This window comes from Patella vulgata, chromosome 5, assembly GCF_932274485.2.
Source record: "Patella vulgata chromosome 5, xgPatVulg1.2, whole genome shotgun sequence".
Classification (NCBI taxonomy): domain Eukaryota; kingdom Metazoa; phylum Mollusca; class Gastropoda; family Patellidae; genus Patella; species Patella vulgata.
The window spans coordinates 70,298,604-70,315,477 of NC_065883.2; the positions used below are offsets into that span (position 1 = coordinate 70,298,604).

Genomic DNA, 16,874 nt, shown 5'->3' on the forward strand with positions numbered 1-16,874 from the left:
TCGATCAGTGACCATGGACAGGGTAGGTATTTTGGTAGTTTTATAGAGTAGCCTACAATTGGTTTACTAAACAATTATATTGAATGAAGTAGTGGCCAAATCCGGGTGATTTGTAGAAGATTAATTTGAACCTCTTAGCAGATTGAAAGGTTGGTTAGGAAAGGTATTAAACAATGACATGCAATTTATAATTCTATACGGTAGCAGGTAAGGTCTGTCGAATAATCTCCTAGAGCTTTAGCTTCTAGTTTTCTTAGTCTCTTCCTTCAAATCTTGATGGCGAATTGCAGTTTTATCAGGTTGGTTTATTGTTCTGTTGTGGCATGGTGTTGTTTGTCTTTGAATCCTCCTATATCCTTATTCTTGTATAATTATTTTCACTGTATTTTAAAGAAGTTCTGAGCTGAAAACAGTTTTGCCGAGATTGTGCCGATTGATGAAAAATGACGATTTGTCCTGACAAGTCTGTTATTTTAGTTTTCTTTATTTCTATGTTATTTCGAGTGTTGTTAATCGTGGAATTTCCTCTTTCATTTGCATATTAAAGGACTTGACAAATGTTTTTTTACTGTCAATTTAAGACACTGTAACATAACCTTAATGTCCATACTACATGTATATAGTTTTAATTGGCTTCCATTATAAGTATAAGTATCATATGTATAGGCCTGTGCTGTCGTAATTTGAGCATTAAACCTTAAATAATTACGGTATAAAGGGTAGTGGGGTATTATTGGCATATATCTACTCGTATAATCCAGCATGTTTTAGCTTGTTTAAAACCACATCTCAATATCGTAAAGCCAGGGTTACACTGTAGATATATTTTGTTAATCAATTGTTACGATTTAAGAGTTGTCCAATTCGTGCACTAGCCCGGTTAATTCCGGAGACAAACGAACTGCCCACAAGATAAAAAGTGAAGAATAGACCTCGTAACCCAGTATGGTACCATCAGCACAGTCTATAAATCGGGGCCCTTGGCAGCCTTTTGACTTCAGAATTTAAGGCTGTCAACTTTTAGACGCAAGGTTGGACAACTGTAAAACCGTTACGATTTTCTGACAAACAATTGATAGTGTGACCCTGACTTTATATTTATGTTTAATCCCTAAAGCAACATATTACCAAAATAAAGACACCAATTAATTTCTTACTGTCTTGTAGGATTCAAATCGTTTAGCAAGAATTTGATTTAGAGCCTGCATATTTTTTAACTTTCTAAAAAGTCGTCTGTAATTCTCTCCATAAATATACGCCTTTCTTTAAAGCTGACCCAATTCCCCTTGCAAACTTTGTGACACTTTTGTTCGTGTTTATGTTTTACGTAGATTATAGAAAATTGATAAATCTTGGTTGAGCAGCAGCTTAAAATTGTGGATTCCTTTTTAAAGTTTTGTTGACTTGTTTTAAGCACAAAATTGGTCAATGAAATTGTTTGAAAATTTTGGGAAAAAATGGTGCAGGTGTTGTTGACTTAGGGACACCAGTTCCGAGTTCCAAAATTCTATTTTTCATTTTTTATATCCACAAATTGATCTCGAAAATTTTCAATAGTTTGTTTCTGGTGAGGCATATCCTTCCTGTGAGTTGTGCAGCGTTGAGTTGTGTTTTAGTGTATTAAAAGTGAGGATGGCGGACGCTGCCTTAGCGTCATGGATTATTATTCAACAGAATTAAAAATGCACGGAGTATACTTCCATGGTAAGTTTCTGTTCATATTTTAAACTTGTTCCAGATTTCAATCGCCTTTTCTTGGGTTTTTGTGCATGTCTGCTGTTTGATATTTATCAGAATTTTATGAGATTTATGGAAAAACACCTCTTTACAACTATATGATTCAGACCTTCTTGGTACACAAAGATCTATCTCCATGTTCCTGACAAATTCATTACAGTTTGCAAACCACAAAGTCCTATCTCTATTTATCGTATTTCAGTTTGACCAAATTGAATCACACTGCATCAAGAAATACCACGCACTCTGCTAGCTTCTTATATTGATATCTTCATTAACTGTGGAAATTTGGTAAAAATTCATAGAATTTCAAAATTCAGTGACGCCAAACTTCACACTCATTTTCTCAATTTAACAAAAAAGTGGACATAGAACCAGTTAATCCCCAGCTGTGTTTAATTCCTATTTTCATCAACTCAGAATATATATATTGATTACCAGAATATATTTTGATAACCAGAAAGTTGATTAAAATGTATAAAATACAACAGAGTTATCTTATCAGTTTGTCCTGGTGAGATTTCCTCTAAATATATAAATTAAAAATTAATTGAACTTAAGTCTCATCAACACAATATTTGTTTATTTTTGGTCTGTAATGCTGTTTGAAGTAGATTAAAATGTATATATACAACAGTGGATTCTCGTCATTATGATTTCCTCCTAAATACAAAAACGAATGGAAGTATTCATTTATTTTGGGACTAATGCATGGTAATTTTATTTGGGGGTGGAGGTAGTATTGTCGGACAGCAACTGAATGTCATCTAACTGTGTAGTTACGATCTCTGGGCGTTGCCCATCCAAACTCCTAAACAGACACACGTATTACCACCTGACGGCCTTGGTCCGATACATTGGTCCATCAAATCTTCAAATTGTGATTTTTAGAATGGTAACAAATAGCGATTACCAGGTATTGATGTTTGAATGGTAACTAATGGTGATTATCGGGTAGTAACGTTTAGAATGGTAACTAATAGTGATTACCGGTAACTAAAAGTAATTACCGGGTAATAACTTTTAGAATGGTATAACTAATAGTGATTACCGGGTAGTAACTTTTACAATGGTCACTAATAGGGATTACCGGGTAGTAACGTTTAGAATGGTAACTAATAGTGATTACCGGGTAGCGACGTTTAGAATGGTAAGTAATAGTGATTACCGGGTACCGACTTATAGCTAATAGTGTTTACCGGGTAGTAACTTTTACAATGGTAACTAATAGTGATTACCGGGTAGTGACTTTTAGAATGGTAACTAATAGTTATTACCGGGTAGTGACTTTTAGAATGGTAACTAATAGTGATTACCGGGTAGTAACTTTAATGGTAACTAATAGTGATTACCGGGTAGTAACTTTAATGGTAACTAATAGTGATTACCAGGTACCAACTTTTAGAATGGTAACTAATAGTGATTACCGGGTACCGACTTTTCGTATGGTAATACTTGTTGCTAGCAGGTACTGGGGTTTTACTTACAACATGGCTAAGATAAATAGCCTCTATTCGAATAATACCTCCGGAATAGGCAACTTATGTACAATGTCGGTTTTTTGAGGATGCAATTCCATTTAATTTTAAGTTAAGGTTATCCAAGCTAAAGACATATGTATTTCTTTTGTCCCTTGCTCTAACACAGAGCACACTTAGCATATTCCCACTTGTCAAAAAAAGGGTGTACGTAATCGATTTTATAAGGTTGTCTTGATTAACTTAATAAAGATAGAAAGGAAAAACTAGTTCTTAAAGATACATTATGCAAGAGCTAAATCTGCCTATTATCGGTTTTTCGTTGAACCTGAAATGTTATCTCATTGATTAATTAGACATTAATTAACTTATCCAGACCTTAATCAACTCTCCTGCCATCGTTAGCCTGCGACATTTACTGGATTTGAATATATTTTGTGATGGATGATTTAACATAAAAATGGATAATCGAGACTTTATCATACCAACGTCAATAATGACGACCGAGACTAGTCTAAAATTCGATATTTCAGCATATTTTGTTTTCATTATCTTTTTTAAAACTATTATAGAGAGAAATGTCAGCTCTTCATCTAATCTTACCCAATGAATGAATGATGAGTAATTGTTCATTTAATGTGTGTATGTATATAGGTATTTGCATTACATATAGTATAAATATAATTAGATGGCGGATACTGTTTAACACATGGCAATTGATATTATAATTGTATTTGTTTATTTATATTATTACATTAAATATAGTATAAATATAATTAGATAGCGGATACTGTTTAACACATGGCAATTGATATTATAATTGTATTTGTTTATTTATATTATTACATTAAATATAGTATAAATATATTAGATGGCGGATACAGATTAACACATGGCAATTGATATTATAATTGTAATTGTTTGTTTATATTATTACATTACACATAATATCAATTAAATATTGTTCATACATATATATTAGTATATCAGTTAGCATTATGAGAAGTAATACACACACACAATTTACTTATTAAATACATGTACATCAATGAAATTCACGGAGAAGGGATTAGTTGTGAAAGGGAGTTTCGCAGGTTCTGCTTGATGTCAATCTCTTAGTTAAACCCTTTACTGAAAAAGCTTTTTTTTTCTTTCTTTTTTTTTAAGTGATTATTTTAGAGCCCTTATTGTTGATTAGCAAATAAATCTAAAAATCTGATACCTGATACCTAAAATATCACCAAGAAGGGTTTTAAGGGTCCCGCTTGTTAGCAATTTCCTCCTTTTAAAAAAAGGAACTATTGTAAAGAAACAAATTAATCTAAAGGAGGTGTGGCAAAAGCTTAAATTAAGGTTGATCAAGATTAAAAGTCTGTTTGATCTGATCAAGTGATTTTCTATATTACAATTAGTTTCCCACCCCAATAGCTTAGTTTAAGTCTAGACCGACACCTCGGTAAGACATCATGTAGTCTCCTGGCAGAAGTAGGATGAATTCAATCTCGGGGACATAGGGTCAATCACGCCAAGTAAAACATCCAAAAAATCAAAATGTCAACAACATTGGGGAACTGGGGAAAAGCTTAAAACGGGTGATTCAAATACTCTGGCAAAAAAATACAAAAGTAAACGATATTTTGTCAGGAAGAAGGGAAATATTTAAACGATGGACTCCTTCGTGTATCCTTGAAGTGGAAGCTAGCAATGTGTAAGCACGATGTTTAACATTTGCTGGAGAATTTATGTTGTGTTAATCTAAAGATGATGTTGATTCTATGAACATTACCACTCGATACAATTCTCAATAAACCGCACAAAATAAATGCTAGTAAAATGCTTGAAATATTTCCTCGGAAGAGATCAAGTTTGGATTGAATTTATTTTGGCTTCAATGTGATGCTGATGGACATGAAAACTGAATTTTCTCTGATTTTCTTTTCTTTCTTTTCCCCCGTTTCTTTATGTCTTACCGTTAATGAATATGTTTTGTTTTATAAAAGAGTCTTAAAGATACCTTATGGGAGATTAGATAAATAGCTGGCAGTTCTCAATATGATAGTTAAAAACTAGATAATGTTAAGAGAATTTGTTGAAAATGACAGTCAAATTGATCCACTCTGAACCGAGAATTTAGCGATTGAATTTTGGGCCTACCCTCGATCATCATTACTAAAGTCGGTCCGATAAAAAAAAGCATAGTCTCGATTATCCAGTTTTTGATTTAATCATGAATGAGCGTTGAGCTGCAGATTGGATTTTAATCAAGTAATTATTGCAGGCCGAGATTAGCGATTGAATTTTGGGCCTACCCTCAATCATCATTACTAAAGTCGGTATGATAAAAAAAGGCATAGTCTCGATTATCCATTTTTTTATTTAATCATGAATGAGCGTTGAGCTGCAGATTGGATTTTAATCCAGTAATTATCGCAGGCCGAGAAAGTTCATCGGGGGAGACCGGCGTGGCTCCCCCAGTGGCGCAGTGCATAATGCCTGGCAAGGGACAACGTATAGTCGTTTAAATGGGGCGAAAACCCAGACCCCGTGTACAAATTTGCATGCACGTAAAAGATCCTTGGCCGTTAGAATTCGATATAAGAGTAGACCGTAGCGCCTCTTTCCGGGTAAAATCCCCCCCCCCCCATAGCACACTGTATGACGTATGCCCGTCTTCATTATCCAAGTCGGAGCAGAACAGCAGGACGTTTCACCCCATTTAATTAATTCATTCATTCATTACCAACGACGAATGGTATCCCCGATTACAAAATGACTTCCAATTATACTGTTTACTCTTACTGTAACGAAATCGCCATATAAATTTCGCGATACACCCATTTCGTCATTAGCGACTACGTCTTAATTTTTCTCATTAGTCACTGACATTTCAACTATTTCATATTGAGGTGTTGTATTTCGGGATTGGATTATGTGATGGACTTATAAATGTGGGTGTCCGAAAATTTGGGTTTTTTTTTTTTTTTTTTTGTAAATGCTGGTTTTTAATTAAATATATATATATATATATAGAGAGAGAGAGAGAGAGAGAGAGAGAGAGATGGGGTTTAACGTCCACTCGATACAAACTAGGTAAATTTCGTGACTAACACATGGTTCATTTTTATTTCAATAATTCGCTTGCGCGTAGGGGTCTTTAGCAGTGGGAGGAAACTGGGGGACCCGGAGAAAATCCACGAGGTTGGAAAGGCAACCCTATTCCTTGTCACGTACAGCCAGTTGACTCACTGACAGACCTTATGATACAGCGCGCACGTGCTAACCATTGGGCCATGCACCCCACACACACCCCAACCCCCTTAATTAAATATATAAAATACCTTAAAGAAGCTAAATCGCTATTTTTTGATACCTATAAATGGATATAAATGGGTCGCAACGCATATAACAATGTAATATAAATGTATATAAACTGATTTAATTAATGTCTAATGAATAATTTATATAACATTTCACGCTTAAAGAAAGACCTGCAATAGGCAGATTTACTAACGTCGTAGGTTTTTGACTTAGATTAAAGGAAAGGGTTACTCTAAGGTTATGAAAGTTGTGCCTAATCCTTTTGATATTAGTCAAGGAAATAATATTCTATTTAAACTATAGCTAACACCTCCACCCAAAGATCCGAAACTAATATTGTATTGACATTCATATTGACCTCCCCCCAAAGTCCTGAAACTAATATTGTATTGACATTCATAGCTAATACCTCCACCCAAAGACCTGAATATAATATTTTATTGACATTCATATTGACCTCCCCCCAAAGTCCTGAAACTAATATTGTATTGACATTCATAGCTAATACCTCCACCCAAACCCCTGAATCTAATATTTTATTGACATTCATATTGACCTCCCCCCCAAAGTCCTGAAACTAATATTGTATTGACATTCATATTGACCTCCCCCAAAGTCCTGAAACTAATATTGTATTGACATTCATATTGACCTCCCCCAAAGTCCTGAAACTAATATTGTATTGACATTCATAGCTAATACCTCCACCCAAAGACCTGAATATAATATTGTATTGACAGTTATATTCTGTTGATAATTCTCTGGGTCATAATTCTCCAACCATTTTTGTCCCACACAATCATGCCTTCTCTTAAAGTCTTTCTCTCATCAACGCCCCTGTATTCTTCAATAACGTTAATCTTTTATAATCTCTAACAGCAACTGTTGGTGAAAGTTTCCCACCATTTTGGTTTCTCTGTTTTTGACATATCACCCCAATCATAATTTACACATGTCGTTGGCAAACTTGTTTTAAAGACCTGAAACTTGATATTTTATTGAGATATTTATATTTTCTTGATAATATTTTTCCATGCATATTGATAATAATTTGCGAATATTTTTATTACACCTTTGGATCAGAATATTTCAGAGCCTTCATCCTAAGATCTAACACTGGAATTTTAAATCTGTAATATTGGTTGTTGACCGGAAATAAAGCCGGGGTTAAACACAATAAACTTGGAGGAAAATACCGGATAATCTCGTCACAATTCCTTACTCTTACAGATTTAGGAAATAAATCTAGAAAATCTGTCTTTAAATCGCTTACTCTAACCCAATAGTTGTGGATTTATGGCGATTCAACACCGTTGCTATTGGCAATGTTTACCCAGGATGTCGTATCCATGGTGATATACATGTTATTAAACAAAAGAAACGGTGAAAATGTCAAATTTTTATGTTGGAAATCGATAGTGACAAAACTTTCTTCGCCTTCAGTGACATTTTACATAATATTTTACATTTCAAACATTCTTGATCTTTCTCAAGTTTTTGGACATTTTGGATTAGGTTTCTGTCAAGGATTTGCTACCAGAATTTTATAAAATGTTCTTTTTATTAATAAGTGAAATGAAATGAAATGGAGTTTAACGTCTTACTGTTTTGCTCCTACACTGGGCTAATGAAGACGGCCATACGCCATACAGTGTGCTATGAGGGAAATTTTGCCCGAGTAGCGGCGCTACGGCCTACTCTTATATCGAATTCCAACTGCTAAGGGATTTTTTACGTGCACGCCAATTTGTACACGGGACCTCGGTTTTTCGTCCCATCCGAATGACTAGATAGCTGTCCTTGTCAGGCCCTCCGTCCTGCATCACTGACAAGGGGAAACCACGCCGGAAAATCTGGATGAACTTTCTCGGCCAATGCAGGGATCGCATACCCGACCTCCAGGCTAGCGGCCCAGCGTCTTACCCACTTATCCACGTGATCCAGTAAGTCATCATTAAACGTAATATCTTACATCTCACAAATACAAATACTGATTTGATTATATTTAGGTTTAGTTTAATAAAACTAATGGGAAGAATTCTTTGGCTTCTGAGACTCCAAGATTGACTGGAAATGTGGATTCATGTTGAATTTTTTATCTTGCGGAACCTATGAATTTATGTATTATATTTTTGTCTCTCGGAACCCATGAATTTTTGTATTATATTTTTGTTTCGTGGAACCCATGAATTCCCACTTGTCTCACGGAACCTTGCGGAACTGTGGAATGCACTTTGGGAACGACCCATGGTATATAAATAACGCAATGAATTTAATCCTCATATCATCCCCCGTAATATTCACTACCTTTCTCCTATAATATTCACTACAAAACCGGGACTGTAAAGCGCGCCGACGTGGTTTCCCCTTGTCAGTGGTGCAGGACTGAGGGCCTGACAAAGACATCTGTCTAGTCGTTCGGATGGGACGACAAACCTTGTACACATTGGCGTGCACGTAAAAGATCCCTTGAATTCTATGTAAGAGTAGGCTGCAGTGCCGCTGTCCGGGCATAATTCCCTCATAACACACTGTATGGCGTAGGTCCGTCTTCATTAGCCAAGTTCGGGGCCGAACAGTAGGACGTTCAACTTTTATTTCATTTAATGTGTAATGTTTGTGTATATGGCGTGTCTTGTCTTGTGTATTTTGTTAACGCGTGGTGTGGTACAACTGCACTTACTAATATGTATAATCACGTTACATAAGGTTATTTGGTGGATCATTTTGGCCTCTTTGATTAATTTGAAGAATTTGTTTAAAGTCGGCACATTTAACCCAGTCGAAGCGACATGAATCAGGTCGTGGACAACTAATGTTGTTAGTATGAAAGAACGTGAACAATGGCTGCTATGTTTGTCTGTACGAGTCAATATTAACCAATCTTCTACCACCGTGGGACTAAACGTGGAGCAAGAATGGGAGACAATCTGCTCTTTAAGTGAATTTAAGTCGAATGGTCAAGAGCTTGTTATCACATCTGGTTGAGTTATCACACCTGGGCGATTATTGTACGAGAAATAAAACAAAAAACAAAGGATTTGGACACTGAACTTTCACACCAAAGCACAAATACTATATTCTTCTTTGAGCGGCATTTAGCAATTGACACACGTAATAAGCACAAAAACTTTATATGGAAAACAATTACTATTTTACTTAAAGCGGGGTATTTCTCAACGTTTTCAAACAAATAATGATGAATATAATATACAGAAGGTTAATTTACAAAAATAGGTAACAATTAAACATACATTATGCAAGAGCTAAATCTGTCTATTGTAGGTCTTTCTTTAGGCCTGAAATGTTAATTAAATTTTTAATGATACATTAATTAACTTATCCAGGCCATAATCAACACTCGATGGCATCCGATTTCTCCGATATTAAATAGATTAGAATAGTTCAGCGATATATTGATTTAAGCTTAAAATGGAGGAGCGGGACTTAGCTTCGAACAACCAGTACGGTGGTTAAAATTACTGCACACGTCTTGTAAAACCTTCAAAGGCTAATATCGTCGCTAATATGAATAAAATTTTCAAATTATTCATTTTACTTTATCTTTTTTCGAACTATTATAGCAAGAATGGCTAAATCTTACATAATTTATCTTTAATTAACCAATAAATACTTTAAAAAAAAACTTATATGCATATACTACTTCTGAATTTATTAATATTGCATATTAATAAATTCAGAAGTAGTATAAGTGTTTTTAATTTGTGAAATCTGTTTCTGTATGTCTTATAAGGATTACAATAAATACTGTCTTAATACGAAGCTTTTCTACAAATTCTATAAATCGGTGCTTTAATTTGCCCCTTTGCTTTTAACAAGGATAACGCCTTACAAATCTAATATAATTATTAACAATTTGGCCAGACAGATATTAACAGATAATACAGAGCAAGAATTATGCCAGAAGTCTCAATCGAATGACAATCTCTAGCGTCTGGTTTTTTTCCAGCCTCCAGATAAGAATATGACGTCACCGTTCGACATGAATTGTGGAATATGTCTAGCCTCGTTCTTCGAGTCCCTTGTTACAAATGGCACTGAAACGCATTAGGGTACACGATGGGTATTTTGTCTTAAATATTGGATATCAGAAGCCCATATCAATGTTAATTTAAATTGACAAATAATTCGTGTTTTCAATTTCGAAGACTTTAGATGATATATAGAGACTTAGCTACTTTAACAAACTGAACACATTTTAACAGATAATACAGTAACAACAAGTTCAACATTATCAATTTAGCATACCATTGTTTACAAAGTATAAAATAAAACTGATCATTAGGCACCCGTCAATTAACAAAACCACAGAAAGACACTAAAGCTAGACGGCCCAATAAACATAGAACTAGCACACCATTTACAAAAATCAAATTGACTGACCACAAAACGAGACCGTTAAAACCGGACAATAAATATAGTACAAGCAACAATATATTTACAGGTGCCTTAAACAATAAAACTTAACATCATGACACAACAATGACACAATAAACACAACGTCATTAATTGTGTGCACTAGTTGTATTTCATATCCGCTTCCAGCGAAGTGATATCATATCATCGCACAACAATGACACAATAAACACAACGTCGTTAATTGTGTGCACTAGTTGTATTTCATATCCGCTTCCAGCGAAGTGATATCATATCATCGCACAACAATGACACAATAAACACAACGTCGTTAATTGTGTGCACTAGTTGTATTTCATATCCGCTTCCAGCGAAGTGATATCATATCATCGCACAACAATGACACAATAAACACAACGTCGTTAATTGTGTGCACTAGTTGTATTTCTTATCCGCTTCCAGCGAAGTGATATCATATCATCGCACAACAATGACACAATAAACACAACGTCGTTAATTGTGTGCACTAGTTGTATTTCATATCCGCTTCCAGCGAAGTGATATCATATCATCGCACAACAATGACACAATAAACACAACGTCGTTAATTGTGTGCACTAGTTGTATTTCATATCCGCTTCCAGCGAAGTGATATCCCAGATTAAACCTTTTTAAGATCCATTAACAGTTATTGTTTATGGAAGAGCCTATATTCAGGACGTCTAGTGTGGGGGTGAATTCCAACACGCCTAGTAAGACAGCACGTGGGATAAGAGTAGATAACTCTAACTCAACATTCCCGATAGATAGAACCCTTGATGTGGTCACAATTATGCGATCCTTATACATGAATTTCTTTTTATACTCACAAATCCTCTGTTTTTCTATTTGCAGATCCAAATGACAAGGTCGAATCAGCTCATGACTCCAGTTCCGGTATCGCGTCAGATGTGGCATCATACTACCCACAAACCAATATGTCCACGTTCAAGGGAGATAACGCGGGATCGGACAAAACATCGGAAGACTCTGGTAGAAAAAGCGTATCCTGGGCCAGTAATCTCGACTCCCCGAGGTCTTCCAATCATTACGTGCAGATGCACATCAATAAACAGCGTCAGAGCCCAGTAACCACGGCAACGTATAAACAAAAACATATCAGTCCACGAGACAAACTTGTGAATAAATCTGTCACTATAGATTTACAGGATACGACCAAGTTGTTTCTCTCCTCTAAAGGGAAACATACCCGACCATCTCCCTTCGAACTATTATCAGATGACATCGTGCTAAAGATTTTATCCTACCTTCCCAGTGACCATCTGTGTCGGTGTTCTCGGGTCTCTCGTCAGTGGTACGAATATGTGTGGGAGCCATTTTTATGGACGAAGATCGTCATCAACAACAAAAACATTAACGTGGACAAAGCTTTGAAAATTCTGACGAAGCGTTTAGGTTATAATACGCCGTATGTCTGTGTGATATTAGAACGAATTAATTTAAACGGCTGTGAACAGTTAACGGACAAAGGTCTTCAGACAATCGCTAAACGCTGTCCGGAACTCCGCCATATTGGATTACAGGGATGTCATAATGTAACGAACACAGCTGTATTTGAGCTGGTTTCTAACTGTGTAAATCTGGAACATTTCGATCTTACAGGTAATTATTGTTCCCAAACGCCACCATAAAACATAATAAAATATGTCATTTTTCAGATGCTGAAACGTAGGGGCCTCGTTCCCCTTTAATAACAGGCCTCGTTCGTTTTTCCCCTTTAATAGTTAGCAGTATACCACGGATTCTAACAAATCCCGAAACCTTCAAACATGGCCAACCATCGTCATGAAAACTACCCAGTAATGGTATCTTTCTCAAACGTATAGAAACGTCGTATTCTGTATAGAGAGACATGTTCAGTTTCAAAATGCTTTGGTTAACGTATGATATATCGACCAGATTGGCGGTATATAAATTACAATCGCTAGTGCTTATTTCCATAATTAGCACGAAAGAAAATTGTTTAAAGCGTTTACTGCTATTATATGAAATTACTTGAATTAAACTTTCACGTTCAGATTAAAGAGTTTGCTATTACAATATGAAATTATTTTTATTAAAATTTCATGATTCTGAAAATGACTCTCTATACGACTACCTCAACTTTTATTTTTAATTTTATAGATTCTGCTCGTGGCTATAGTTCATGATTAAATGTTTTAAAGGATCGAGAGCAGTAAGGTCTCCGATAGTTCATTGAACGAATACTGGTAGACAGATCACGCGGTCCACCCAAAACATTGAACGAACACTGCTAGACAGATCACTTGGTCTACCCAAAACATTGAACGAATACTGCTAGACAGATTACTCGGTCCACCCAAAACATTGAACGAATACTTGTAGACCGATCACTCGGTCCACTCAAAACATTGAACGAATACTGCTAGTCAGATCACTATGTCAACCCAAAACATTAAACGTGAGCACAGTCTTCTTGGTGACCATGGACCCAAATAAGTTCAAATATCAACTTTCAATAACATCTGATACCACTTCTCATTCGAGAAGTTCACAAGATCTGCTTGATTCAGCACCTTATTTGTTCGGGTGTCACGGGAAAGACCGGAAGCCAAACGTAAGGTAACGGTCATTGCCGAGGACAAGCGTAATATAACGGAGATTGGCGATGACTTTTAAGTGAGATTGCATAAAGATTATTACGACCTCCCTGCTCTCCGTCCTTTACAGTGTATACTATGGTGTAAATAGAATATAGACTGTTGTGGTATATTTATTTCGTATGATTAGCATGCTATTTAAATAACATCTAGACTAGTACAGAGTTGACATGTATTCTTCAGAATCATTTTGCATCAAAACCTCAATTTAAGTCCCAAGTTTGCTGTAAGCACGGATCTAGTAAGGATGTGTCTTTGGATAATGATCAATGGCTTCGCCATTAGTTAACTAATTGCACCCCGAACTAAATTCATGATTATTTAAAAGCCCCAGGGGGCCTTATTCACGAAAACATAAACTAAAATATTTTAAGAATGCAGCCTTTTCGTTGGTTGAGAGTTTAAATCCAAGTACGAGGCCATTGGTCAGTTTATACTGAACTGAAAGCGTTTTGGTTAAAATGATGTAAAGAATATGTGGAAACTTTCATTTGATTGCATAAAACTCGTGCTGGTAAAATGTCTTGTCATCATAATCTTTTTTTAATGATTTGCCAAACTTGTTAATTTCTTAAACGAATATTTCCGAACGCATGTAAGAGTGTGACCGCAATCGAAAGTAGCAAATATTTGGTAAATAATATTTGATTTTCTTACTTTTAGATGGCCTTCAATTTCTTCAAAATTTCATAATCAATACCTAATCGAATAACTTCCATGTGTCAAAACCATATTGTTTACATTGGGATGTATCTTTAATAGATTTTCGCAAAAATAAATTGGCCTATATATTAGCTCCCTGATTGGTTGTAAAACACGTGTTGATGCCAACTTAACAAATTTACATAAAAACTACAAGCAATAATTGGGAGAAAATTTCCTAATCTTGAAATGATCTATTTTTAAATATTGATTAAGAGGGTTGAAACGACGGATTTTATTTAAGCTATGGGCGTATAGATAGTTAGTTACTTTTAGTTATATAGATACCCGTAGTGCCATGAAAACAGATATTAGATAAATAAAACTATTACAGCCCCTTTCTAATATATTTTACAATTAATAATAAAATCAGACGGGCATGATTTATGGCTAAAATTGTATCCGATCAGCGCGGTGCTTCCGCCTACTTTTTAACCAATTGGAACTGATAAGGTTTTATTTACGTTAACCCCATCCGAAGGACTAGATTCCTGTTTCTTACCAGTTGTAGAAGTAATTTATTCGACCCTTTATCAGCACAAGTTGTATGCGCAATCTTATTGTAGTTGATAAATATATATATAGTGAAAGATTATCGTGAAATGGTATAATATATCTTGTAGCTATATGGTTAATTTTTTCACGATTGCTGACTTCTCTATATTAGTTTTATATCCGGTACCGTATCTATTTATAAAAACTATCTAGTCCTGGAAGAGTTGTAGAAATTATATGGAAACATTTTAGGACCAGAAACTATGTTTCGAGCGCTACTCGTCTTGCTGCTCTTCTTATTCTTTGGGCGATACCCATCGTTAAAATTCTAAGCATCTGTCAATTCAAGTACTGGGTTTGCTTGTTCCTTGGACAAATGCACATCGATTGGCGTCACAAGAAGGTAGCGATGACGTCATGATCGGTTCCTGGTCCATAGTACGTTCCTCCTTGCTTAAAAAAACTGTTTCTTTGGGGCGATAATCATCTGTCAATTCGAGTACTGGGCCTGCTTGTTCCTTGGACAAATGTGCATCGATAGCTCGGTTCCCGGTCAATAGTACGCTCGTTCTTGTTTAAAAACCGGTTTCAAAAATGGATTAAAGCTAAAAAATATTCATGTGTTGATTGATACCTACTAGGTATATTTTCTATACCAACGACTAGTCGTTTTTATAAATAGATTTCTTAATTTGCTTTATGATATGTTCACATGCATGTCTTATTCGCACTGGCCTGATCATTATCTCTTATCAAATGCTATAGACATATTATTTCTTGGAACGGTTGACTTAAAACAAAGGCCCATAACTCAAAAATTCAACAACATAATGTTAGCAATAATTTTCTGGGCTATTGTTTCATTTCCCTGTAAAAGTTTGGTTTGCAGATCCAAAATCTACAAAATATTTTCTATTTTTATTCGGCTGTAAAACAAATATTAAAAACTGGAAAAGTTGAACTCTCAAGAAAGTTAGATTTTGGCATTGTTTAAAGCTAACTATCGGTTCTAACAAATACATTCTATTTAATTTCGGCATCTTGCTTGAATCGTAAGAAATTCGCCGCTGAGCGAAGACTATGGTTGTTATTTAAAGCAAGTCAATGACCAAGAAATGATATAGTTATATCTATTTTAATCATTCGCTAACTTTGAATGTTTTTGTTTTCTTTAATATTTCAACTTTCTGCACGCCATCTTTTGTAATCTGTTCTTACTTAACACTTGTTAAACCAAATCTTCACGGTAAGTAATTTCAAATTATTAGCTTTGTGGATCAAAGTTTAGATCATGCTCCATGCTCCAATACCGGATGAACTATATACATTCGTCTGCATGTGCGTACTGAATGAAGACATGAAATGCACATGCACAGGTGGTATGATAAAATAACAGATGATGCCATAAGGAATGTTTCAAAGATAAAGGTTTAGTATCCACTCAGTTATAATGTTAATGTGCAGTCAAATGGCTAACAAGAGGCTGTGAATGTTTTAAAACTTTGGCAAAATATTCTCTGGTAATGTTATGTTGGCCATACTATGAGATGGACAATATGACGTGTGTATGACGTGTGAACAGGGCTTAATACACTTAAACTAAAGTAAATGTTAATTGGTATTATGATAGATATTCTGTTCATTAAGGTAAGTCTTTCATCCCTTTTCTCTGCCTGGCTCGGGCTTCATTTACTTCCAACATTTTTTTTCCTATAATGTCATTCATTAATCATAAAATTATCTTTATTATCTCCCCTTGTTTAAATATTATCTCCCTTGGTTGTGGTAAACTCTTGACTATATCTGTTTCTACCCTAAATTATATTTTTATTCTTATTAACGATTATCACAAACTAACAATCATTGCACCTGATGTGTATTTATATCATACAGTAGAACGACCCTGACAACCATAACTATTTAACTTCCGTTGTTCTACACTTCCGGTCCAAAAAGAAGACGATTACGTGTGTCTTTTGTAAGCTTCGGGTAGCTGTAAATGATGAGGGTTATAAAATGATAATCAAGAACAATTATTTTAATAATTAAAAAAGTTCTTTTATAGCTTTGATTGTTTCGGTTTACC

At 35.1% G+C, this 16,874-nt stretch overlaps 1 protein-coding gene across 4 annotated transcripts in view; it reads left to right on the forward strand.

Annotated features, from left to right (window-relative positions):
• LOC126820601 (F-box/LRR-repeat protein 7) overlaps window positions 1-16,874 on the forward strand; it is a 165,657-nt gene that overhangs the window by 146,439 nt on the left and 2,344 nt on the right. For 3 of the 4 annotated variants that reach the window (XM_050548667.2, XM_050548668.2, XM_050548669.2), the window contains one exon: window positions 11,805-12,572. In XM_050548667.2, coding sequence (XP_050404624.2) covers window positions 11,805-12,572 — 768 coding nt within the window. Of the gene's footprint in view, window positions 1-1,557; window positions 1,705-11,804; window positions 12,573-16,874 lie in introns of all 4 variants that reach the window. The other variant, XM_050548671.2, reaches the window with a different exon arrangement.